Source organism: Fundulus heteroclitus, unplaced genomic scaffold, assembly GCF_011125445.2.
Source record: "Fundulus heteroclitus isolate FHET01 unplaced genomic scaffold, MU-UCD_Fhet_4.1 scaffold_94, whole genome shotgun sequence".
In the NCBI taxonomy this organism is placed as follows: domain Eukaryota; kingdom Metazoa; phylum Chordata; class Actinopteri; order Cyprinodontiformes; family Fundulidae; genus Fundulus; species Fundulus heteroclitus.
In genome coordinates, this window is record NW_023397406.1 from 970,095 (window position 1) to 996,720 (window position 26,626).

At 39.1% G+C, this 26,626-nt stretch overlaps 1 protein-coding gene across 1 annotated transcript in view; it reads right to left on the reverse strand.

Annotated features, from left to right (window-relative positions):
- The window catches only part of map4l (microtubule associated protein 4 like), a 96,404-nt gene extending 77,466 nt beyond the window's left edge, over nt 1-18,938 (reverse strand). Inside the window, exons 1-3 of the mRNA XM_036134914.1 lie at nt 18,731-18,938; nt 2,750-2,836; nt 125-202 (exon numbers count right to left, since the gene is read on the reverse strand). Coding sequence (XP_035990807.1) covers nt 125-202; nt 2,750-2,836; nt 18,731-18,908 — 343 coding nt within the window. The 5' untranslated portion in view covers nt 18,909-18,938. The remainder of the gene's footprint in view (nt 1-124; nt 203-2,749; nt 2,837-18,730) is intronic.
- Between the last annotated feature and the right edge of the window lie 7,688 nt (nt 18,939-26,626).

Below are 26,626 nucleotides of genomic sequence, written 5' to 3' on the forward strand. Positions count from 1 at the left end.
ATTTGTGGTTCTATAACGCTACAAAATGTCCCAAGTTTTAAGGGGTCTGAATACTTTTGATGGCGTGTTAGTCTTGCCAAGTTAGGCGGTAATTCGAAACAGGGTTTAAAAAAGTAAATTAGACCTAGAAATGAATCAGGCATGCTGCTGTCCTTTGTCTTGTTCAGGCTCCATTGACCTGTCATCCCAGCCATCACAGGACCTGGGGGAGACAGAGACAGAGACAAGCAAAATGGAAAAATGATAACAGGGACAGAGCGGCAAGGAGAAAAGCAGCACTAAGACTGAATGATGACCAACAGTTGGAAATGACAGATTAACTGCACATGATGGCAAATACCAACAAATGAACAAAGCAAATGTCAGATGTTTCCAATCAAATAAACAAGGTTTCAGCAGACAATACACCAACCTGCACAGCTGAAGAAATGTTTGCATTCTTCTACATGAGCGCTAGACATACCTCCTTTCAAAAGCTTGTGAATCTGCTTTTCACAGTTTTTCACCTTCTTTTTTGTCCTTTCAGTTTGAGGAATGTATAAGAAATGGAAATAATATGGTCTGTTTTGCATTTACAGTCAGTGCTGGAAGGATCCAACTGGAGCCGACATGTTCTTGCTGGACTGCACTTGAAGAATTGTTAACTGTGCTTTTATTATTATGTCTAAAAGGGTAGGTTCAGTCTGATATCAGTTTCAATTTGCCATATGAGAATTTGCAGGTGTGGGTAAGAATTTATATTTGGGGAATAAATTATAAAAATGTGAATAAATACTCCGGTGATGTTGTCACATTTATCATTATGGTGCCTTGCAAATGTATCCCTGCTGCTTGAACGTTTTCATATCCTCTCATGATGCAACCACAAACTTCAATAAGTTTTATTGGGATTCGAAGTGCTATATGAACACAAAGTAACACATTTTTATGAAGTGGAAATAAATTGATTTGTGTATGGGGAGGCATGTTCTTGTTTTCAGGCTCCCTGAGAAAATATTTTGTGGAACCATCTCTAATTACAGCTGCAAGTCTTTTGAGGTATGTCTGCACCAGATCTGTACATCTAGACACTAAAGCAATCTTGCCCATTCTTTTAATATAATATATTAAGCTCAGTTAGATTAACGTGGCCAGCCAGATTGACAATGTGTAGCACTCTAGTTTTGCACATTATCAGTCTGGGGCTGCTCCATTTGAATCCATTTGGGGAAAGGAGGAAATTTCAGCAGAACTCTCTGAGCTGATTGGGCGAAGCGACACCTAGTACCCGCCTACCAAAGGTTGGTATTAGCCAATCACGGTGTCAAATTAAAATGTAAACAGCAGGTGTTATGAGAGGCCACAAGGTAAGCTAGTCAAGGCAATTCTTGCTGTTCCATTATCAAAGAAGAAATTGTGGATTCTTACAAAACAGATGTGATAGCAGCAGCTACGCGTGCGTCCTCCTGTGCTGCCATGTTTGTGTTGGTATGACTGTAGGCTGGTCAGCTCTTGCCTCCTCAAACCTCAATACTGCAACATGACAAGCCCGAACCGTTTTTGGTTCAGACACAAATGGTTGTAGCCGGAGCAGTACAAGATGGATTCTCGTGTGTTTGTGAACACACAATTACTGAGAGAACTCATTTATCAGGCAAGGTTGCAGTTAGATTGGAAATAGAGTATATGTGAATGGCATTTTTCAAGTGTTTTCATAGATTGTCAATTGCATTTATGCCTGGACTTCGTCAGGGCTATGTTTAGGTCACTCCCCTGCTGGAAGGGAAACCTCCATCCAAGACTCGTCTCTTTTCTAGAACCTAACAGGTTTCGATCAAGGATTTCCTTGTGCTTAACCTTCCCGTTAACCCAAACTACCTTTGTTGTCCCTGTTGAATAAACCATTCCCACAGCATGATGCTTCCACTGCAATGTTTTACTGCCAAGATGTGTACAGTGTGATGTGCAATGTTATTTTTCTGCACCAAAGAGCATTTTAGGTGGGCAAAATGATTTGGACTTTGTCCTTATCTCATCAGAACACCTTATTGCCCATTTTTTTAGTGTCCCTGCATGGCCTGTGTTAAACTGTAAGCTGTATGTGGTACTTTTTTTTAAACTAGAGTTGCAAATGAAATCAAATCACATTCGTGATTGCCAAATCATATGTGCAACAATCAAATATTTAGTAAGATATATTTCAAGAGTCAACATTCAAGTTCTGCAGGTCAATAATACGACAGGCATATCAGATGCATATGAACTGTCTTTAATGCCCACAACTTTTGTAAATGTGTTTAGTGGTCGAGAGGCTAAAGCTCATGATTGACACGTTGTAATGATAAAGAAAGAAAATTCTCAGGAAAGTGTGGTTTAATCATAATTAATGTTGTAAGTGCAATTTTTAAAGTAATAGTATTGTAATGAAATATTTCCCTGATACTGTGCAGCCCAACTGTGCCATGCACTTTACATTGTAGGATGATGGATAGAACAGTACTTTGTGAGATGTTTAAATTTATTTGTGGTGGGAAATGATTCAGACTATTCAAAATGTTTTATATGTTATGTGATTTGATTCCTGCTAAATTAGGCTGCTATCGGTTGGCTGAAGCCCAGCAAATGTTTGCTGAATATTCCTTGAACACACTCTTAAAGCTTAAAACAGTCTAGATGTATTTTGTGACTCATATTTATCTCCCCAGCTGCCAATGCAAGAGCAGTACAGAGGGTGTGCGATGCGTCAGTGATCCACTCCTTTATCCCTCACCAGACAGGTAGTCAGAGCTGAAGGCGGGCTGTCCTGGGGGGTCCTGGCGTCCCACAGAGGACATCATGGACGTCATCAACCCAGGACCTAAAGAAAAGTAGTGAAAGTTTAAAATCAAACTTTTTGCTTCTTCCCATTTGCATGCAACAGTGACAAACTTGAGTTTTATTTAACCTGGAGTTTTGCAAGATCAACAAACAAGGGACATTCTGTGGAATCCTGTACATTTAAACAGAAATAGGTTCCATGAAAACTAAACTCTTCTTAGTTTAGAGTTCCTTATTGTTCTTCAGAGCTCATCTTTATTTGAAAACCTTCCACACAGCGAGTGTGATGGACTGTTAAATTTATCTGCTGCTCTGCCACTCTGCCCTGTCAGCCGCTTTGCCCCTCCGACGGGTGCTGCTTCACTGAAACCACCTTCTCCAGACCGAGCGTGAGCGAGTGGCATATCGTTTGACATTGAGGTGAGCAGACACAACACATCGCTGAAGGGGACATTGCCATGGTTACGCAGAAGAGGAAGACAGCATCAGCGGTTCCCTTGGTAACACGTGCTGTCAGCTGACTTAGAGGATCGATACGCACACGCTCAGGCACAGACTGAAAACACACATTTTAAACACTGCTGTTTTAACAGGAGGGAAGTGGAGATAAGGTTAAATAAATTCAGGAAAATATGAATTCATGTTAAGGGGAAAATTTGCCACATTGTCTCCATCAGCTCCTACAGAGCAGCTTCTTCAAAAACTTAGAAGATATCTGATTGGAGGAATCCCATCAAAAGGATGTTACAAAAATCAATAAGCGATCCTTAAATGGCCCTTGTCCCATATTTTGAACATTAAAAAAACATATTCATCTTTTGATAAAACAACATACGCCAAACGATCGTCCTGATAGTGTTTACATGTCCTTTTTGAGCCTGAAAAGAACAACTTTACAGCATATGCATCAAAACAAGAGAAACACTCCCACAAGATTACATACTGTTAATTTTACTAACTGCTTACTGTGTGTCACCTGCATAACCCACAAAGCGTTGGTCTTTTTGAATGTGAAACTATTTGGTTTGACTCCAATTCTTTAAATATTGCAGACTTCCTCTTAAATGCATGCATAATATCGCATGCAATATAGCATAAGTGCAGAGGGAGACTATTAGCTAGATAAAGCTATTTCAGGAATTAGTTTCAAGGCTAAAAGGCAAATACTTTGATACCGTTTTTCAAATAACGTTTAGAAGTTTAATTTTATTTAACACAAACAGCACAGGGCTTGCATTCATTTAAACAATTAGTTATAAGAAGGCATCTGTCCACGGCGATGAAATATGATTTTTAACAATTTCTGAAGGTGACTGAAGAAAAATGAACATAACAGAAATGTAATGTAAAGAATGGCCTGACTGGTTTTGCATACCTAAATGCACATGCTTTAAAGTTGTTTTCTATCATTAGAAATGAGGACACATATTTTTGGAATTGGCCCCACTTCAGTGTAATGGTGAATACATCTTGAATAATTCAGCATGAAGCAGGCACCAGTGTAGGTGCAGAGGATCGAAGCACACACACACAAACGTGTTGGAAATATCACAACTGCAGAGTCACCCTGGACAGAAAACCAAACAAAGCCACAGTTTTCTTTCATTGCTATTCGGCTGCACCACTTCCCAGTTTTGTGTCCATTTTTGCCAGGAACCAGCTCATCACTTAAAGCCGTTACAGGCTTTTTTCTTTTTCTTTTTATGTGCCGGTTACAAGTTTCACTGTGTACTGCAATACGAAAAAAGTCCAGCTTTTAAAACCACAACAAATCTCTATCATACTAATGGTGAACGGATCCATACAAAAAAAATATCATCTCATTTCTTAAACTCTTTTGGAACAAAAATAACTTAAAAAAAAGGATTGATTTTTGTTTTATTTATTTCTGAATAAGGCACAGTTACATGGAGCAAAACTGTGAGTGCAGGAACTGCCTGAACCCAGACAGTCATCCGAGGACACCAGCCAGCTGCAGACCTTCAAGTCAAACAACTCCTTCGAAAAAACGGAAAACTATGCCCCACTGGTAGTGGAGATAGCCCCCACTCCCAGATCCTGCAAGAAATAAGACAGAGAAAATATGTGGATGAATGGATTTTATGTCCTTTCTGCGTCACTGGACAGGGAACTCTTTTAAATGTTCTGGGGGCAGGAAAAAAACTCCACAAAGCCAGCAATCTTCATCCAGTGTAAAGCAATAGAATTTGCTGGGCATCTGGACTACACACTGCACCAAATTGTTGCATAAGGTAAGCTCAGCTTTGATAGACTGTTCAAGGGTTGAAGGGAAAAAAAACTGTAAGCTTTCAGCCTTCAGGACAGAAGGACATGTTGGATACTTATGTTTGTACATTTTTATAATGACATTTGCTGACTTTTTGCTGCTCTTGTTAAAAGATCGGCAGGGTTAGGGGTTGAATAATCCCTTCGAATAGTCATCCCTCGGCAACACCTTCCACAATAAAGAGTATTGCTTTATTTGTGCGACCTGTTCGATTATGGTGCATTCCTTGTCTAGAGAGTTTTGTTTTTGTTTCCCCTGAGCTGATCACCAGTGAAGCAGAAAATTGTCATACACCCAGTATATGCCCTGTACTAAACCAATGCTTCCTGAAAAGAGTTTTGGCCACTGGCTCATATTGCACATACTGGATCTAGAGTATTATAGAAGGGTAGTCCAGAATCTATATACTACGGACACTAGAAAAATGCATCATTTATTCATTTAAGTATGTTGTCTGACTTAAAAAAAGTGAATTCAGATGGACTGAATTAAATACATTTATTGCAAGACAATGAAATACACCAAATTATCTAGAGATGAATTACAGTGGGATCATAAGGTCAGAAAAATATTTTACATTCAAAGCTTACTTTTGCTTTACCAGAGACCAGAAGATTAATCCTGTTTCCTATTTTAAATGTATGGACATCTTGGTTGATTGACCTTCCCAGAAAGGGTGCGATCCATTGATCTAAATCAGACATCTGTAAGATGCTTGAATCAAAAGACCACAAGAATAAAGTAATGCAGCAATCTTTTCAATACTATCCTTATCTCTCTTTTGTGTACAGCTGACACAAGGGCCTGTAGTAAGGAAGTCATTTTAACTCCCATCTTCTCTTGTTGAGTATCCTTCTTTTACAAAGCTCCTTTGATAATTAATTTCAATAACTTAGCTGTCAAAGAAACCTGCAGTGGTCTGCCTGACCTTGTATAGAAGCATCAAGGACAAACAAAGCTCGGACAAGGACAACAATACAATACTTTAGAACTACTGATACTCTAAGGTATTTAGAAACCACACATATTTGTGTCATAATCTATTTGAGAATAGTGTATCATGAACGAGCCAAGCGAAAATATAGGTGAGAATTAAGATAAGAAGAGGCCAACAATACAATCACTTGGTAATTCCACTTTTGCATCAAGAGTCAAGAAGCTTTATGTGTCATTATGTTACCATTCTGAAATTTTGACAGGATAAACAATGGCTCAAAAATGTACATAAATGCACATAACAAGACATGATCTTTCCTTTTTTTATTGGGTTCATAAACACATGATAGGCGTGGTAGGATTAAATTGCTTTTGATTAGTTCTTTTCAGTGTGTTGACTTCCTGTTATGTTATTACTGAATTTATTTGCAAAGCTTGAAATTCCAAACTTAAGCGGGAGACAAAAAATAAGCTTACAAGCAATAACACACAAAAAAAAAAATCACTTTAGAGTTGTGAAACAGAATTTTCATACAATGCAGCAGAAGGGTAAACAAAGTCATCACAGTATTTCCAAGTGTCGAGAGCTGGAGTCGGAAGGATTTGGGAATTTAAAGACAGCAGCACAGCCACAGAACAAGCTGGTAGAGGTAAGAAGTGAAACATTTCAAACTTGTGACATAACTATGTAAAGCCTCCAAAAAATGACCAAGAGCCTATTAAATGAGTTAGCCAAGTCAGGATTTGATGTCTCAAAGAAGACAGTAATCAGAGTTCTGCAAGGTTACAGACCAAGAAAATCCTTTTCTGCAGGAAAGATCCCTTAAAGCCAGGCCAAGGTACGCTAAGGACAACCTAAAGGAAGATACTACAAACTGGAGGCATGTCCTTTTAATCAGATGAGGCCAAGGTATAGATATCTGGTCAGAAGAAAGAAGAATGATTGCTATACCCTAAGGAGCACCATCCCCACGGTGAAACACGGTGGTTGCTGCAGTGTGTCTGGATCTAGAAATCTTGACTGTTAGGATATAGCCTTGAAGAAAGAAGGATATGGGGTGATTTTGAAAGAAAAATGAATTCAATTCTGCAGGGCAACTGGGTTTGAATCATTGCTTTCTCTTCTGACTTAGGTCCAAAGACCAAAGTGAAAGTTACTGACTGACCTGCACAAAGTCTTGACTTAAATTCTACTTAATATCTGTATGGTGAACTAAAGATGAAAGTCCTGGCTAGAAGACTATCAAGTCGGAATGTCGTGATACTTGTCAAAGAATGGTGCTGGGATTCCTCTTGAGACATGTCAAGACTTGTAACTAATCTTGCTTCTGAGTGCAATAGACAAAAATGTAAGCATCCAGAGTAAAGATCTCAAATGCTTTTATCAGAATCAGACTTTATTCGGCAAGTTTTTGGGTGCAAACAAGGAATTTGGCAATGGATTCCAACGCTCACACCATAAAATCTTATGCACTCAGTAATGGTAATGCACTCAGGTTAATTGGAATCAAGTCCAGTTATTTAAAAAAAAATCTGTTCAATCCATTCTTTCTGGTCCAGAGAGTAAGTCAGGGACTCACTTTCACTAATATGAGCCTACATATGGAGGACAAGCCAAATTTTGAGTTGTTATTGTTTGATTGTATACATAGAGGGAGATGATCTGAAACAGTTTGAGAAAATGAGGATATCACAATAGAAACAGAAAGCTAGAACAGAGAAAAACATGGATCATGAGATAAATGATTGCTTCCTCTGGGTGTAGACAGTTTCCTGACAGCTACTAACACCATAACAGCCCATTCCAGATGCTCTGTAATCGCTGTGCAGTCCCATGGTCTTTGAATTAATGAAGCCAATCCAGTTACTGTGAACGTCAGAGAGAGGAAAGACTGAGAGCACTGCTTCTCTTTTGAGGGATCAAGTGCACATTTTTTTATGATTTCATGAAGCTACAATTCATTGTTTTCATCTTAACACATTAACAATTACGGGAAGTTGAATGGGACAAAGTAGTTAACTTCCAGAAAGGGCCAAGTAAAGTATGGCCCACTGAGATATATAAAATGTGTTGTTATAGCACTACATATTTTTTTCCTTTGTTTTAGTTGATGTTTTAGTTTTTATCAGTTTAGAATTCAGGCTGGCAACTTGTGCAGATTGATCGAGAGGTTTCTGGCACAACTTCACCTACTTCCAAGGAGCAGAGAGAGGGATAAAGATCCCATGAGGTAAAGACTCCAGCAACACTAAAAGAACTGAGAAATCAACTTCATTAAACACACAAACACATTTAGACTTGTGACCTTCATCAGGCAAACTATACAGATAGACAAATAATATTTAAAAATGTTCCTCATTCTTTTTTTCAAGCAAATGACATCATATTTCCACCAAAGGTCAATGCATTACACTAAAGAACATCAGTGCAATGCTTAGTATTTCTTCTTTAGCAAAAAAATTAATAATAAATTAGTTTTTAAAACTAATTAGTATTGTTGCATTGTGAATGTGTGATACTATTCTGTTTTCTCTCTGCACTGTATTCAATTGGTACTTTGCAATTTTCCAAAAAAAACAACAACAACCTTATAGGCAAAGAGCCTTTTTTCCTGACTCCTTATTTTTTAGGATACAATTTTACTGCTTGAAATAAACCTAAAAAGATTTGTTTTTCTGGTATTTTCCTAAGTAACAGACAGAGTGTTGTTTTTAAAAAAAAAAAGATCTTCTACATATCAAAGAAGTTAAACATTACAATGACTTAAATGCCATGGAAACCGCTGGTTCTGGCAAGTTCTCTTTGAATTCATGAAGTTAAGAAATTCACAGTAATAACCTTCACTGCACAATCTCTCCATTGAGTCAAATTAGTTATTTCAAAGGTGTTATGCACTGGAACCCAAGATAAACAATATAATCCCTCTTCAGGAGCACAGTTTCTTATCTTGCCATGTGTGGTGGCATTTCTAAAAACTCATTTTAACGTGGGCCTAACCATGTAGAGATTAAGTGCATTTTGTGGAACATCAAATTCTTTATTCACAGTATGCGTCGCTTTTGATGCATCCCTATTTTAGGGTGTAAAATTCTATGTTTTACTGTGTCAGGGTAGGTAAAATTTGTTTTGACATCACCATCCCATTTTATTTTTGTTCCATCCTTAATGATCACCTGATGGAAGCTCAATGCCCTCAAATTATACGACTTCCTCTAAGAGGTTTAATAGTAATGAATTAGCCAGGAAAACAGGATAGACTTCCCACAGCTTGAGTTGCCCCTTACATTTACAGAATGAAATACATCATATGCAAACAAGCTGCTTGGAAAACCCAGCTTTGTCCTGAACCAGCCACTGAAACACTCTAGTGAGGTGGGTGAGAAGAGGGTGTCAGCAAAGCACATCCATTGAGGACATCTCCCATGCTCATCTCCACTGTGCCTGACTTAGCGTTTCCAGAGCTCCTTCATCCCCTCTCAGAATCTTTAACAAAAATGTGCAATAAATCATTTGAGTCTTTTTGGGCCACTGCAGTATGAATGTAAATGTGCAGTACTGCCCACTGAACGTATACTATACCAACTTTATTCATTAAAGCACTTTGAAACAACCGCAGCTAAAGAAAAGCGCTGAACATAGCTGCAAACTATAAACATGCATTAAAAGAACAAGAAAATATAAATAACGCATAGGAAATGATGCAACAAACAAGTTCTAACGAAGTCTCGCCAATGTTGAAAGCCAAAGAATAACAATAACTTTTAAGCCAATTTTTAAAAGAAGACCGTGAAGGAGGTAGGTTATTCCACAATTACGGTATATTATGAATTATGAAAGTACTGTCCCCTCTTAGCTTCCTCCTAGACCTTGGTACCTGCAGGAGCTGCTGTTCAGCTGACCTCATGAATGAAAAAGCTTTAAAAATTAACTTTAAAATGTACAGGCAACCGGGGAGAGAGGCCAGAACTGTGGTGGTGTGCCCAATTTTAGGAGTACCAGTCAAATGACGTGCATCAGCGTTTTGAACCAACTGTAGACGAGAGAGCAATGACTGACAATGGACTCGAACCTAGAGTCCATTACAGTAATTTAAGTGCGATGAAATAAAGCACTGATTACTGTTTCAAAGAGTTTCCTGGACAAAAAGGATTTCACTTCTGCCAACCAGCTTAAGTGATAAAAGCAGAGGCTCACAACTGCTCCAGTTTGACTTTCTCATTTAAAATCAATGTCTAACTTAAAACCCAAATCAGTGAGAGTTGATTAAAAAAAGACTCTATGACACCATTCCTGAAGTCATAGAGTCCAGCTTTAAGAAAAAGAAGAGTCACCTCTTCTTTTTCTTAAACCCTGAACTAAAGAAGTCAGGCATGGCTTGACTTCAAGCAATCCAATAGGAGTTTCACTGAAAAGTAATCCCTCTGCTTCAAAGACAGATAGACCTGATAATTATCAGCATGGAAATGGAAGGCGATTCCATATCTTCTGAGTATGGAACCTAAAGGCATTACAGGATTTCCCACACTGCATTACAGGCCTGGTGGGCCGCCAGGCTTTACTTGTCCCCCCTGCCTGGGTAAGCATCATTAGTTTATTTATTTTAAATATGTTGTTTTAAACATCAGTAACAGTGATACCAAATATGGTATATAGTAAGGTTGTCGAAATAACTCATGCCTCAAATAATTGACAGTAAAAAATGTACTTGATTTGCGTCAAGATCTATATAAACTGACCCTTTCACATCTGCATAAATTGTTGCATTTCTTTTGGCAGGAGTGCACACTCCCGTCTCCCCCCTGCAGCTGCTTACCTGGCCCAAATAATGATCTGCTGCTAGAAGTCTCAAAGTCTGCTAACATGTGGACAACAGCCAGAAGAAAACATGCAACCCTCTCTATAGACAGGATAAACACAAAATGTTTCCCAGAAATGCTGAACGGTGCTACATGCTAAGCTAGCTCTACAACATGGATGTTTGGGACCAACGTAAAAAAGGTCAGTAAAGATTCTGTATCTGCGACAGTTAAGTAGAAAACCTCCCAGACGACACAAGCTAACTCTAGCTGTCTTTGGTTTGATGAGCAGCCCAATGACGGGGTTCTGTGGCTCTGAGATCAAGCTTCACCACGCAACGCCCCAAATTAGTTAGAGAGACAACGAAGTCAATGTTCTGGAGTGACCACCACAAAGCTCTGGTCTCAGTCAAAATCTGTGGGCAGATCTAAAAAGATGTGAGAGCAAGGTGGCCTACAAACCAGACTCAGTACGACCAAATCTCTCTAGAAGAATGGGTAAAGATTCCCAAAAACTATTGTGAGAGGCTTGTGCAAACACACCTAAAATCTTTCGACCCTTATCATAACGTTTAAAAGAAAAATTGACCAAATACTGAATTCTAAATTTAAAGAAAGTTTAAACACCTAATTACTCAGACATTTAGCCAGAAGGGGGAAAAAAAGGCAATTCTAACTGACCCAACACTTGGGCAAACTAAATGTCAGATAGTGAGAAGAAAAATGTATTTTTATACAGTGGATGTACATATATCAGTTCAACTATACATCTACACAAAAAAATTTGAAAATCAAAACATACCTGTCTTTCTACCATATATATATGTAGGTAGTTCAGTAGTAGATAATTTAGGCCATACCTGGGAAAACCCACGTGGACTAACAGATAAAAAGTCACTCCTTGTCCCCCTGGTTTAAATGTCACACATGCTCAGCTGTCAGCAAGCCTGTCGCTGCAGAAGCGCTAAAAAAGCTTCACTTACATCATATTAACTTCAGTATATCTGCTGAACTCAGCAAACAAACACACACACACACACGTGCACAGTCTAATTACAGTGACAGCCGAGGTGTGTGTGTGTTTGTTTGCGTGTGTGAGATGACCTCACCAGAACTGCTGCTGGTACTGATATGCTCCACTATACTGCAGTCACATGTTACTGCAGTGTGTCATAAAACATGCAGGCCAGAGCTCGACCTGTCAACGACGGAAGTTCCTCCTGTACCTGTACGTACAGCAAAAGCAACGCAAACACACACATACACAGCGGCAATGTATCATCGTGCCTCAGCAAAGGCAACTCCATTCGAGCATGATAGAAAGAAACCCAGACAGCAAAAACTTTACTCACAGGGTGCTGCTGCAAAACAGGATGCCAAGGTCAATCTGGGTGTACTGAAGGTTGAAGAGATACTATAAATTTTAAAGGTATTCAACTAGCAAAAATCACTGAAATGTACAATGCGTCCATAGAAGAAAATAAGTGTAATTTAACAGTTCAACAACAATATGGCCAAACAGGTTTCAATAGTTTTTGTTCAAGGTAATGGTCTAATACATTTTATCTACATTTACCTTTGCGATACAAACAGGTGGAGACATATCGGTTGACCATCCAGTCAAAGATGTGTAAAATAAATCCATCACCCATATTTTCTTGACAGCAGCTTAAAATTGTATGACGCTGAAAAATGTAAAAAAAATCCACCTCTGTGAAAAGAGGCTGAAAAGATCTGATGGTTGTCAATGAGGCCCCAAGAAACCAGTCTTAGTAAGTGAGCCTTGCAGATTTATTTTATCTCCCTTACCAGCGCGCTCACTGTGTGTGGTGTCAAAGTAAATATGGGTCCACATCTACTTTAGTGGTCAGTGATTAAAAGAATTGTCCCTTTGTATCACATAATTTTTTTATACCTCTATACAGTCAACAATTGCGAATTACAAATTCTTACAACTTCTGAGCAACTTAGAAAAAGTACAGAGTTCCCCACAGCATATTATAAGCCTGGGGGGCCGCCAGGCTTTACAACCCCCCCCCCCCTTATTTCAAGGCTAAGAGTCGTTAGTTTACTTGCAATGCCTCGATGTTTGAGAGCGACATAAAATGTTCAGTAAGGTACCAATACTTGAGTCAAATGTGATTTTGTTGAGAACAATTACTCCTTAACATTGGACTATTTCCTAACTGAATGATGTGAATGTGCTAGAATTAAAGATGTTATTATTCTAAACCTTTTCAGTGTGAGTTTATTTAAAATTTAACACATCTGCACATGTTGGTCAGTTCCACACATATGTGGGTCCATGAACCGTCTCAAAACAGGTATTCAAATTTTTTCTAGTAGATATTAATGATTGTGCCTTCAAAATGTTTCACATCCTCTCAAATTCAGCAATGGCTGGAAGGTTCCTGAGATTCCTGTTGCTGTATTTTCAGGCCCTGATCAGTTTGTTTTACAAGCTTTAAAAAAATCAATCTTCTTTGTCTCAAACCACAATCAAAAATATCTTGGATCTGGCACAGGAAACGTGAAAATAGAGACATTGCACAACCAAATTTATATCTTCAGGTATTCTATTTTTTCAAGAATGTCCTCCACTAAAATTTTTACAAGAAACATCTGGTATGTATTGGGTTGCTGGGCGGTGTCCCCTGATTTATTCGGAGAGTCAAAGCTGATGCACATGATGAAGGTCAGCATGTTTATGCAACAGGAGACATACAAACAACCCTGTGGTAAAACATCTGCCAGCGTCAAACACACTAGTTTGATGCTGGCATGCTCTCTTTATGTAACCACCCCATTAAATATAAGTAGACCACATAAATATACTTAAGTGATTAGCAAAAGTTAAATATTGTCATATACTGTATATATAACTGGTGATACCGACGTTCATCCATGTGAAGCCAAATCTTCAGAATAGATCGCAAAATATTTTAAACTGCATTACAAAAATTTCAAAAGAATACATTACAAATATTGACATTTAGATAGATAGTTTAGATAGTTAGCAAACAATTGGCTAAGACCTGGTTAAATACATAGCTAAATCCATAATCTAATACAAATAAAAAAAAATGACTTGAAAGCAGATCTAAACAATAACATTTTAAGTCCTGTTCAAGAGGAGGCGGATCGCTGTGAACTGGCCAATTCACATCAACAGGTATTATCAACGAGATGGCAAGTATTTAAAAATATATACAATACGTATATATCATAGATCATTTAATGTACGGGTTTATGTACATGCATTTTCGTAATGTGAGCTTTGTACTGCAGGTTTTTCCATTTATTTTGATTCTGATTTACATTTGGGCCAATTGTCTCTTATGAAATATGACAGATTAGGGCCCATTATTTAACCAAAATAAATCTAATGAACCCAAGTCAGGAGCAACGTGGTGTGTTATCGGTTAACACACCTCAACTTGCACCTTTAACACACATTAGGTGTGCCTCGTGGAGGTGTACAGAGACAGCACAGGTTACTGGAATCCAGCATTGAACAGTTTATCAGAAGCGACGCGTCTGAGTAGAACAGGTTTGAAAAAAACTGAGCTGGTGTATATTAGTTGATAAAAAAATAATAGAAGCTTATTTGTTTTACATGCATCTGTGAATATCAACCATTTCTTGTTTGGTATTTGTTTTTACTGGCATCACATTTCACCTACAGTAAACTATGATGGACATGCACTGACTCATGGACTAAACCAAACTTTGTGAGGAAGAGTTCAGTTCAAAATCTAAAGGTTATGAAAAGGTTAAAACAACAACTACAACAGTATCAAGTGCTAAAATGAGCAGCACCCAAAGTAGCCAACACTTGTGCAAAGTTTTCAGGACGTTGGTCCCTGAGATTCCCATGTACAGTTTTAGTTCTGGGAACCCTGCTGGTCTCTGATGGCACCTTAGGTGTCTAAATGCTCCATAACTGGCAAGTTACTGAGCTGTATTTAAAGCTAAGACCGTTTTGTGCTTAACAAGTGTGGAGCCATTGCAGACACCATCGCAACGAAGTAACCTACAGATAAAAGAAGCATGCACCAGTTTTTAAAGTGTCTTGTTTCAACTGGAATACCTAATTGAATTGAATCATTTGCAGTTTTTAGTTGCACTGAATTTAGTTGATTACTCAACTCTAACCATGCCATTATAGGGCCAACATCAGTGACTTATGTGTTTTCTGCATTACACTGAAGGGAATTCTGGCTCCTCATATCATTGATATAGTGTTCTTCAGTGATTGTAACGGACTCTGATCACGTTGTGAGACAGAAACGTAAAATTGCGTGTCGTCACGAATAGTGATGTTGCAATAAATCTGAGCTGGGGGACAGCATGTAGATATTGAAAACACACAAATCTTTCATTTGAGGAGTTAATGTGCATTTTGGCTCCGCAGCCCAGAATATCCCCAAACCTTTCATTTCACCCTGGCTCACTGTGGAAGCCAAAGGGTGCTGTTTATGATAATGTCCACTGACAGTGAAAATATCCTCACTCCTTCTGGAGGAGTGTTGCTGCTTTAGTTTAACTGAGCTGATCCCATCATCTCTGTCATAGTGATTACACTCTAGCTTAGAACTTCATGACTTATGTAAAGTCACTCCAGATTTTGGGAAAATGTGTTTCTTTCAAAGCTAAAACCAGTTATTCACTATCGTGGTGGACGGGCTGCAGTTGGAAGCATTGTTGCCAATAGGCCTGAAACCTATTTGTTTAGAATTATCTTTAATTGTTATTAATGAAGTTTGTAGTCCAACTTGTCTTATATATCTGACCTACTGCTACTATTCCAATGCAGTGGGCTTGCCTCTGCAATGTTTTTCCTGTCTCTGTAATGCTTTCTTTCCTCCTTTTTTTGTTTGTGTACAGCTCTTTCAATTGTTTTATTACTGAAAAGTGCATTATAAATAAACTTGCCTTGCCTTGCCTAACAGCAAGAACTTCCTGGATTTGAAACCTGGCCTGGGGTCTTTGCATGCGTGGGTTCTCTCCAGGTTCTCCGGCTTCTTCCCACAGTTCAAAAACATCACTGTTAGGTTAACAGGTCACTAAAATTGCCCTTCGGTGTGTGTGGGTGCATGGTTGTTTGTCCTGTGTGTCTTTGTGATGGACTGGCGACCTGTTCAGGGCATACCTCTCCTCTCCCCCAATGAGTGTTAGAGATAGCCCTCCCACACACGCAACCCTGAATGGATGGGTTGTGGTTGTGACAGCTTAAATTTGTATCTGAGAAGACAAAAACTGTATAACACTGTAGCAATGCTGGTTTAAACCACTAAAACTGTCTTTAATGAGACATTTAATGAGTAATTTATTGTAACAGTACACCAAGTACAGCAGACGTTCAGTCATGCATTTCAATGTAAGCAACGTAAAGCAGGGACTTTACTTGATGAATGAAGTGGGTAAAAATACAAATTACTGCGGTTAACAAGGTTAACATAAGAAATAAACTGTCAAGTAGTTTAAAGGGAGAGTTGACTAGGTCGAACGGTCAATATACAACCAGTGAGAAAAATTAAGTGAAGTAACGTCTCACCACTAAACTTCACCTTCAGGGTAGCTATCATGCGTACTACTTCCACGCCGTGGGTATTTTCTGGGGTAAACTTGAACCCTCCTAATCTGATTTGACCTTGGTTACAGGAAATTACCATGGTTCTTGCAGAGGAAACCCATCTTCAGATCCAATGCTCTATCAGTCTGCTAAGCTGACAATAGTTAACATAACGAAAGATTGTTAGATGACACCATTTTTATTGTTTTAGAGTGGAATCTAAAAAGTCAAACAGACATTTTCATTTTTTTACTCCAGTGGGGAACAAAATGTGTGTAAATTGGAGTATTCCCATGATAAGTTAGAGTCCACAGCATGGACAGAAACATGTTATACTCAGCCTCACTAAAAGCTGATTCAATTAATAATCCAAGATGATCTGACATCTGCATGTCTTTGGACAGTTAAAGAATGATGGAGAATCAGGAAAAGAACATTTAGACAGAGGGAGAGCAGCACAGACCCCAATACTGCCTAAACTTACAAAGTACTTTCATCATTTATCACAAGTCTCTCAAGCGGCAGACAAGCAACCTAATGGAAACCCAAATAATGAGGCACAGACTTGGTCACAAGCCCTTTATCTCTCAATCCATTTATGTTTGAATTTGATAAATGGAAGCCAAACGAAAAGATTTGAAGCTTGCTACTGATATCAATGGGACTGATACCATAACGTATGCTGACAGGTTTAGTGGAATCCATGCCCCATTGAATAAAAAGCAGGAATTACCCAATATTTAATAGATGGTCATAATGTTATGTGAGAATACAAATGCTGATGCCTTGTTAGGACATGACCGCCTTCTTCTTGATGTTTAATCAACTCCCTCTTTAAGAGCCGTAATAATCCTCATCTGTTGCAAGAGGGCTTTACTGTTTCCACTACTGAAGTACTTTCCCTCTCTCCACTCTGCACTTGACTCCAGTATTATTTGAGTTTTAACACCCTGGCTCAACTCTCTCCTTTTGTGTTTGACATTTTTCACTCTTCATGCCTCCACAGAGAGGGTTCTACACCCCCACAGTGCCAACACATCTCTCTACAACAATCGCCCAACTTTATGCGTTAATTTCACTTCAGTCAAGCTGTTTAGTTTCAGACAGGATGTTTTTAGTCACCCATGACGAAGCAAAAAGATACAATTATTGATTTAATGTTTAAGATATGATTTTAAACATTAGCCTTAAGCTTTTACAGATTTGGTCACAGTACAATACAAAAAACATCAATGTGTTGTTTTGGATTTTTTTGGGATAGACAAACAAAAAGGTAGAACACATTTGTGAAGTGGAAGGATATATGCCTTTTCACAGGGTTTTTACCAATAAGTGTTGTCTTAGTCTCAATTCTTTGTAGGCTCTCCCAGTTCTGCCCATTAACTGTATTTAGCTTTTTCCATCTTCTCCAGCATGGTCCTGCCGCCTCCTCCTTTCACCTTTGAGATGATGTGTTCAGGGTGATGTGGAAAGTTTGTTGTTGGAATGCTGCTTTGCGTGTAAGCCAAATGATTTCCACCTTTTTATAGCTCCTCCAGAGTTACAATGGATCTCTTTCCTACTTCCCTGAGTAATGCTCCCCTTGGTCAGCCCGTCAGTTTAAGCAGATAGCTTTGTCTGGTTAGCTGTGTGCCATTGTGCCTTTATTTTTTCCATTTATAAATGACAGACTGAACAGCACTCTGTGAGATTTTCCAAGCTTGGGATTACGTTTAAAAATGTACCTCTACTTTAAACGTCTCCAAAATTTTCCCCACCATGTCTGTCGTTTTGCTTGGTCTTCATCATACTGTTAATTCCCTGATGTTCTCTAACACACCATTGATTGTCACGTCACAGAACAACTGGATTTAAACTGAGGTTAAATTATATTACATTTCTCACCAGCAGATTCTATTTAGTATGTAGTAACTTCTGAAGCCAACTGATTGCACATCATTTTATAAAGTTGCATCACAGTTACAGAGGTTTGAATGAATGCAAGTAATTTTTTTATTATTTTATTAAAAACCATGTGAAAACCATGTCTTTCCAATTCACAATTATGCACTACTTTGCGTATGCGTTTCACATTAAATCACACAAAAAAAAAACACGAGAAAGATAAAACAAACGTTGGATCCTATTTGTATAGCAGCAAATCTCAGTCAAGCCTAAAGCCAGTGTTTCTAAAAAGAAAAATAAACAAGAGTGATTTATAAAAAACTGGACAGCTGACTTACCTAAAAGCCTATCGGCCACCTCACTCTCAGCTCATTCATTGAAAGTGAAGTTTTCACGCAGGGCAAAGGATCACAGCTCATTCTTACATTTCTTCATGCATGCTTAAGGCAACTTACCGCTCTTGGTGTCCTTTCCATCCACCAAGGGTCTGTAGTCAGTCTTAGAAACGGTCTCTCCCACCTTGTCGTCGTAGCTCTCCTTCTCCAGCGAAGCTACAAAGTCTCTCTTCAGCAAGGCCTCTGCTGGGGCCCCGCCTCCGCCTCCACCCAGAGCATCTCGTAGACTCAGGTCCATACCGCTAAAGCTGGAGAGAAATTTGGAAATTATTAGCTTAATTTTTTTTGTTGTGCTATTGTTATGTTTTCTCCCAGCTACAATTTACATGTGACCACCGGACGCCAACCTAAAGGTTTTTCCCCTTAATTCAAATTAAATCAGTTCACACAGTGCACAGGTAACTTGCACATTTGGTTTTTCTTAATAAAAATGGCCAAAAAAGACTCCTGTAATCAAAAACAATAAAACCATTCCCATCATTCATCATATTTACAGTTGAAACCAGATATTTGCATAGATTTAACTTCCTGGCTGATGCGTTCCGTGTTTCCACATAATGTTCCTTCCTCATGATGCCATCTGTTTTGTGAACTGCAATAGTCCAACAGCATGAGACCCGCATCACATGATGCTGCCACCCTTGTACTTCGCAGCTGGGGTCGTGTTCTCAGATTTGAAACCTTCCTGTTGCCTACTTAAATGTTTATTTTCATCAAATCAAAGGACCTGGCAACAAAAATTAAGGCCTTTACACTTGTCCTTTTCCAGATCTAGTGCAGTCCAAAACATCTTCATGTGACGATGTTGATTAAGTCTCAACAACTCTCAACAACTGTGTGGTCCAACATGCATTTAAACGTTTTAGAAAGAACAATTTCAGTGTATGCAGCGATGAGTAGGTTAAACCCTGTACCATTTGGTTTACAAGGAGTAAATGGAAAGAGCTGTACTACCAACAGAATCAGAATCAACTGATATTCTAATTTTGCCATCCATTTAGCATACCGTTAATCGGAAACCATACCACAAACCCTGGATCCTGACACCTCAACTCCATGAACCCCCTTTTCTTTCTGTCCTCTGCTTCTGTTTACCCCTCCATCTGCACTGCAGGGAAACAAGCTGTTATTGTCTTGCAAATGTACCACACACACACTACATGGCCAGCAGCCAGTGAGAAGACATACAGTAGACTGTTAGCAGGCCTCGGGAAGGACTGTGGGCCATTGTTTCACAGATAGGGGTATACACAGCGGACACCTCACACAACTTCTGCTCTTTTGATTTGAGCCTCTTAAATCATAATTTCTTCATTCGTTTCTGTCTATTTCAGCATTTTTCCTGTTTGGTTCATTGGGTCTCTAACACACAAAAAAGCATTTCCTACAATATTTCATGTCAGTAATCAGCACCGACAAAACGTACCCTCTAATCCTTCCGTGTTTTATACTCCCCTGCTTCCCACACATTCATCACACAGACAGGAATTACTCCGTATTATCCCAATATAAAAATGAGCCAATCCTGAATGGTGCCTCCTGACCTCTGTTGCTCTCTGTGTTGCATTATTTATGGCTTCAGTAGAGGGGTTTCATAAGACAGCATATTCAGTGGCCTGGAAGTTGGATTTCAGATTTTCCTCAAACATGCGTTAAATTTTTATGACCACCAATCACTTTGGACCACACAGAACGAAGGGTTATTTTGATCAGATATGCATCCACCCATTCATTGCCTTCCAATCATACAATATCGGGTTGTGGGGGCGACTGGTCCAGGAGAGAAACCCAGATATCCCTGTCCCACTGCGACATCATCTGGCTCAATCTGGGGGATCCCAAGGCATTCCCAGGACAGACGGGATACATTGTGAGTTCTGGGTCCTTCCCAGAGCCTCCTCCTAGTGGAACATATACTGAAAACCTCTGTGCAAATATACCTAGAGGACATCCTGATCAGATAGCTAAACCCCCTCAGCTGACACCTTTCGATGCGGGGAAGCAACATCTCTGCTTTGAGCTCCAACCTGATTACCTAACCCTATCGCTAAGGCTGAGTCCAGCCACCCTCTGGAGGAAGCCCATTTTGACCACTGGTATCTTGTTCTTTCAGGGATGATCATGACAGATCATGACAGACCTCATGACATAGGTGAGGATCAAAAGATAGGCCGAACGGCAAATCGAGAGCTTTGCTTTTTGGCTCAGCTCTTTCATTTCTTTGGGGTGTGACGGACTAGTTGTTAGAGCAGCGTGCTTGCGGGCTGAGAAGGCTGCAGTCACCCAGTTCGATCTTTCAGTGTAGGCAGCCCACTGCTCTCTAAGGGATGGGTTAAACACGAGGCAGAACTTCCCCCCTGTGAGACTATTACAACAGATCAGACATCATGGGTGAAATAATGATTCAACATAGATAGTTTAAGGAAGTAAGGTTCAGCCATGCCTATTTCTGATTATAATTAAGCCTTCCTAATAATCCTGTTTTATACAGTAATGGCATCTGCCTGGACAGGCTATTGATATTTGTATACTGACTACATGTAATTTAGGGCATTTCCATCCATCCATCCATTTTCTACACCAACTTATCCGCACAGGGTTACAAAGGGCTGGTTCTTATCTCTGATAGTAATTAGGCGAGATACTAGTACATCCTGGACTGGTCGCAAGTCCATCCTAGGATAACACACACAGGACGACCAACCATGCCTGCACACACTCATACCTAAGGGAAATATGAAGAGACCAATTATCTTAATAGTCATGGTTTTGGACAGTGGGAGGAAGCCAGAATACCCAGAGAGAACTTATGTATGCATGGGGAGAAGATGCTAACTTTATGCAGAAAAGGCCCCTGCTGGGATCTGAACCCAGAAACATCTAGCTGCAGGGCCACCGAGCCAATAAGCAGCCCACTTAGGCACCCCAATTGGGTTAGATTACCTTTCAACTAGGGATGAGGCCGATCTGATCCAGTATCGGGTTCCGATACCAACATATTTTTTGGATCAAACAAATTCCGATCCAACCCGCGGACATCCCCGATCCATAAGCTGCGTTTGTGCTGTTATGTTTTCTGCTGGAAAGTCTCCAGGGTCTCAGCCGGCTGCTTCGCTAGCTGGCTGCTAACTGTGGAAGGGATTTCCTGAAGAGAGCCGTGTTACTCCACCTCTCATGATGAGATCTAATTCTGGTCAGGAAATCCATTCCACAGTTCTCAAAGTTAACAGCCAGCTAGCCGAGGTGCATTGTAGCTAACCAACTGATAACCACAACATGCCTGCTGCGTAGAAATATGTTACACTAGAAACACAGTAAAGCAAGACCACAACATACAACGTTGACAAAGCTGTTGTGATGAGAAGTGGAAGCTCAACTGCAACCTACAATACAGCAGACTTAACCATCTGAAATACCCCCGATTACAGAGCACAGGGATTTTAGCCAGAGCGGAAGACTGCACGCCGAGTCACTGATGTCGGCGGACTTCATAGTTGAGCCTACTAATTTCTTAAATTTCTTGTGACAAATTCATACAGTTCCTACACTTTCTGCAAAACTGACTGTCTGATGAGGTAGTTGAGCACCTAGCGCCGTTCGGTTTCCACCAGGCACCCACTGCAGACCTGTCAATGCGCCGCAGAGAGTGACTGTAACGTTGCATTTCATTGGGACTGCCTGCGTGGAGCATCTCAGCTCGCTGTCACATATAAAATAATTCAATGTGCTGAGGAACAGTCGGCACCAATTACTTTTGGAGTCATTCTAGACACATGGTCAACTTCCACTAGACACCGTAACAGCTATGGGATTACTGTGAATGTGTTTTTATTGCACTTTTTTTATATTTAATTGGTTCAAAACCTTGATTTGTTGCTGAGCCAGAATACAGAATTTGTACTGATCACATGAAGCAACCCTTTGTATTTTATTTAGAGAGGGGTAGTGTTACAAAATAATCATAATAATAATAATAATAATTTTTATTCCCTTTATAACTGGTTTACTTATTTCAAATTGCTACAGTTTAGAGTGTAAAAAAGACAAATAGAAGTAGAATTAAATAAGAGGAAAATCAGAAGTAATTAAAACAAAGTTAGTTTAAAACTTTTGAACAGCAGGGCAGTTTACTCTTTATGGGTATCTGTCTTGGATTTAATACAGTCAATTTGAAACCCTTAAAGTTGCTAATTTTTCTCAAGTTGTCTTTTGGTATATACACGTTTACATTCATACACACCAAAGAGGAGAGGAGTTTATTAAAGCCTCTTAAAAGCAAATCAACAATATTTATTTTAATGTTATTGCCATAACATTAAAATAAACAGTGCTCTGGATAGAATAGTATCGGTGCCGGCAGATATCCAAATTACGGTATCGGAAGTGAAATTTTCTTTTTTCAGTGCATCCCTACTTTAACCAAATCCCAAAGCATTTCCTTGGCAAAAGGGATTTGCACTTTTGTCCTTCTTAGAATGATATGGGTCTGCCCAAGAGTTCCAATTTTCTATTAGCAACTATTCACTACACTGAACAAGAAGCCAAGTTCTTCTACCATAGCACATATTGAGGGGAGTTGAGAACAATCTCTAAAGCCCACTGTCAGAGAAATGTAGCAGAGTGGCGTATCGGGGTCACCAAGTCTGCATGTAGACATTATCTACACACCAATCTGTTGTTTGGAAGACACATCAGGAAAAGGCCTTTTATTTCGTTCTACCACAAGGGTGAATATGCAGTTTGCCAACTGCTTTGGTTAGATTTGCCGAAGTTTGAGCTTCTTCTCAACCAACCTTCAAGGTGGTTCTGATAGCTACGCTGTTCATGGAGGGTTGAAGCATGGGATTAGTGTATTCAGAAGGGTTAAAAACCTATACCCACAATTCCCTGCTGCAGTATACACCACATATCTCTGTCTAAACCCATCTGCCTCATAATCATTTTATCCTCCAGAGCAATTCCATGTGAATTCACAAACAAAGCTTAAACATGTGTACACTGTACCATAATGATTACAAGATATATTCGGTGGAATGACAGTGTTTCCCGCCGGAATTTGAATAGGCGAGGCGTAAGTTTGCGGGGGCGGGGGGGGGCGGTGCGACGACACGCTTTCCGTGGACCGAGTTGCGGAGCGGGGGGGGGGGGGGGGGGGGGGGGGGGGGGGTGGTATTGTGGGTTGGACGACAAGTTTTACGCGGCCCGACGCGCGGAGCGGGGGGGGGGGGGGGGTTACGTCACGTTTTCTTTCCGCGGACCGACTCGCGGAGCGGGGGGTATCCAAGGGTTTTTTCCCTGCCATTCAAGCACGCGCGTGTTGACGTCACACTTTTTTTTTTTTTTTTTTTTTTTTTTGGGAACGTTGGCGTGGCGGGGGCGTGAGTTTGGCGAGGCGGCCGCCACGCCAAGATAGCGCTGCGGGAAACCCTGAATGAGTTAGTCAGTACAAAAGTTCAGACTAAACTTCATTGCAATACATACCTTTACCAGTTTAAAAATTAAACAAAGCTTCATCTTTCAGTTTTACTGAGAACCATGACAAACATGATCTGTCACCAAAAAGCAGGCCAGCAGACTCCCCAAGACAAGATAATCTTATGAGGGCCCGTACCCACAGTATTTAATAACTAGAAGAAACTTTTTTTGATACTTATGATTTAAATCAATGTTTTTATATCAAGTTTCCTTCCTTAGAACAGATTCTGTGTTCTTCTTGGAGGAAGTTCAAAGTGACACAAAGCCAAAATTGGAACAGCTGGTAATTAAATTAATCTATATGAATATTCTACAGGCCTTGATTTAATAATTTAAGTTAAGGTAAATAAAGAGGTGGTAAGGTGTTAAAATCATTAAAGCGTCTCAGCCAGAGGCAACGTTTTCAATAAAACCTTCTTGTTGAGATCGAAGTATTTTTCTTCCTCCAGTAACTGGATAAACAAATCAATATCTGTGGTCTGTATTTGCTAAAAAACCTAAAGCATAAATACATTTACCCTGTTTATCATCAATGGATGGAGCATATTTTTCTAATATTTAGCAGCCCTGGAAGATACAATAAAGAAGGACACTAGCAAGGAAGGAACAAAGGCAACAGGGAGATGGAGGAAGGATCCAAGCAAGAAAGCACAACAGGAAGTATATAAGGATGGAAGGAAGAATGAAAGAAAGGGAAACAAACTAGTAGGAACAGACTATGTAGGAACCCTGGCCATATAATTGACTAGCTGTTTACACAAAGAGATGGAAAATAGGAGAATAACCTGCTCCCTCTGTCGTACAGTAAGATAGCCATATCTGATATAAATAAGATACCTTTCAATAAGGTCAAATCAAATCAAATTTGTTTGTTTATTTATAGCACATTTAGGAACAACTGCAGTTGGCAAAGTGTTGCACACAAAAAGAAAATCGATCAATGATAATTCAATACAAACACTGTACAAATAAAGATAAATAGAGAAAAACTTTCACACCAGTGAGTATAAATGTGTTTAAGAAGAGATTTAAAAGCACCAAGAGTTGAAGCCTGTCTAATATGAAGGGACAGCTGGTTCCACAGATTAGGAGCTACAACAGAAAACCTTTGCACCTATAAAGTATAAGGAATTACTGTCCAACAAAACAACAAAACTAGCAACTTCAACTTGTCTGTGGAATACACTGTAGCTGTGCAGCAAAGTAACAGTGCAGTTCAGCTCTGCTCAGCTCATCTCAGTGATAATTCACAGTACAATAGCAAAAGCTGCACTAATGACGTAACATCAATGAATGGAGAGGTCAATGGCCCTGGGGAACTAACCGTTCCTGAAATCAGGATGATTGTTGGTGGCTAAAAATGCAGTTATGCATCATTTTCATTCATAGAACACAAAGGGGTTAGATTACATGTTGCTACGACCAAGCAACATGCAGAACTATTTTCACAACTTGTGTTTATTTTGACTCTATACTGTACTTTATACTACGATTTCTGCTCTAATATAGCAATGTGTGCAAGAAAGGACAGAAGAAAATAGTCAGAGTACTTCAGGCTGGTTTTATGCTTTTCATTATTATAAATAAATAAACAGTGTAATAAGTTACTATATAAGACTAACATTCCAAAATATCTGCAGTATTGTATTAAAGTGATTAGATTTATCTTAAAAGAATACAATATATATATATATATATATATATATATATATATATATATATATATATATATATATATAAACACACACACATTTTTTTTATTTAATTGCTAAAGCCATGAAATAAAAATTAGAGTTCAAATAGCAGTTTTTAGATGAAAAGCTATGAAAACGCTAACCACATAAATGTGATAAATCATAACTTGGTTATAATATCTGAATTCTGTGAACTTTCCCAAGAAATCGTCCATCAGTGGGATGAAACAGTGAATACAATGGGAACGAGTGCTACACTGTTACTAGCCAAGTAGGTATAACTTCATGAGGTGATGTTATCCTACATTATGATATTTAATATTAATTCAACTTGTGGAGGCACATTATAATTCACCTAACAAGCAAAAGGTTGTACAGCACAGACAGTTACATAGCAGACATGCATCAATCAAGCTTTTCCTGGCCTGGCCTGATTTATGTTTTCCTTTTAAATTCCACTTACGTATTCCGAATTTGACCAGGTTCAATTGTGTTCTTAGGCCTATGACATATAAAAGGTAAAAAAATCCTGCAAATTCTTGAAATTAAGGAATTACAACATTATCCCCAGCTATGCATAAAAGCACATGATTTTCCACTTTCAGCTAATGAAAGCATTTATTTTGTTAGAATATTACATCAGACAAATTAAAACGTTTTAATAAGAATGTTTCATGCCTGCTTGAAGGTTATTTAAAAAGGTAATTTTAATCTGCCAAACAAGACTCATTGAAAAACATATTTACTGATATATGCCTGGAGAAGAATTTTACTCAAAAACACAAAA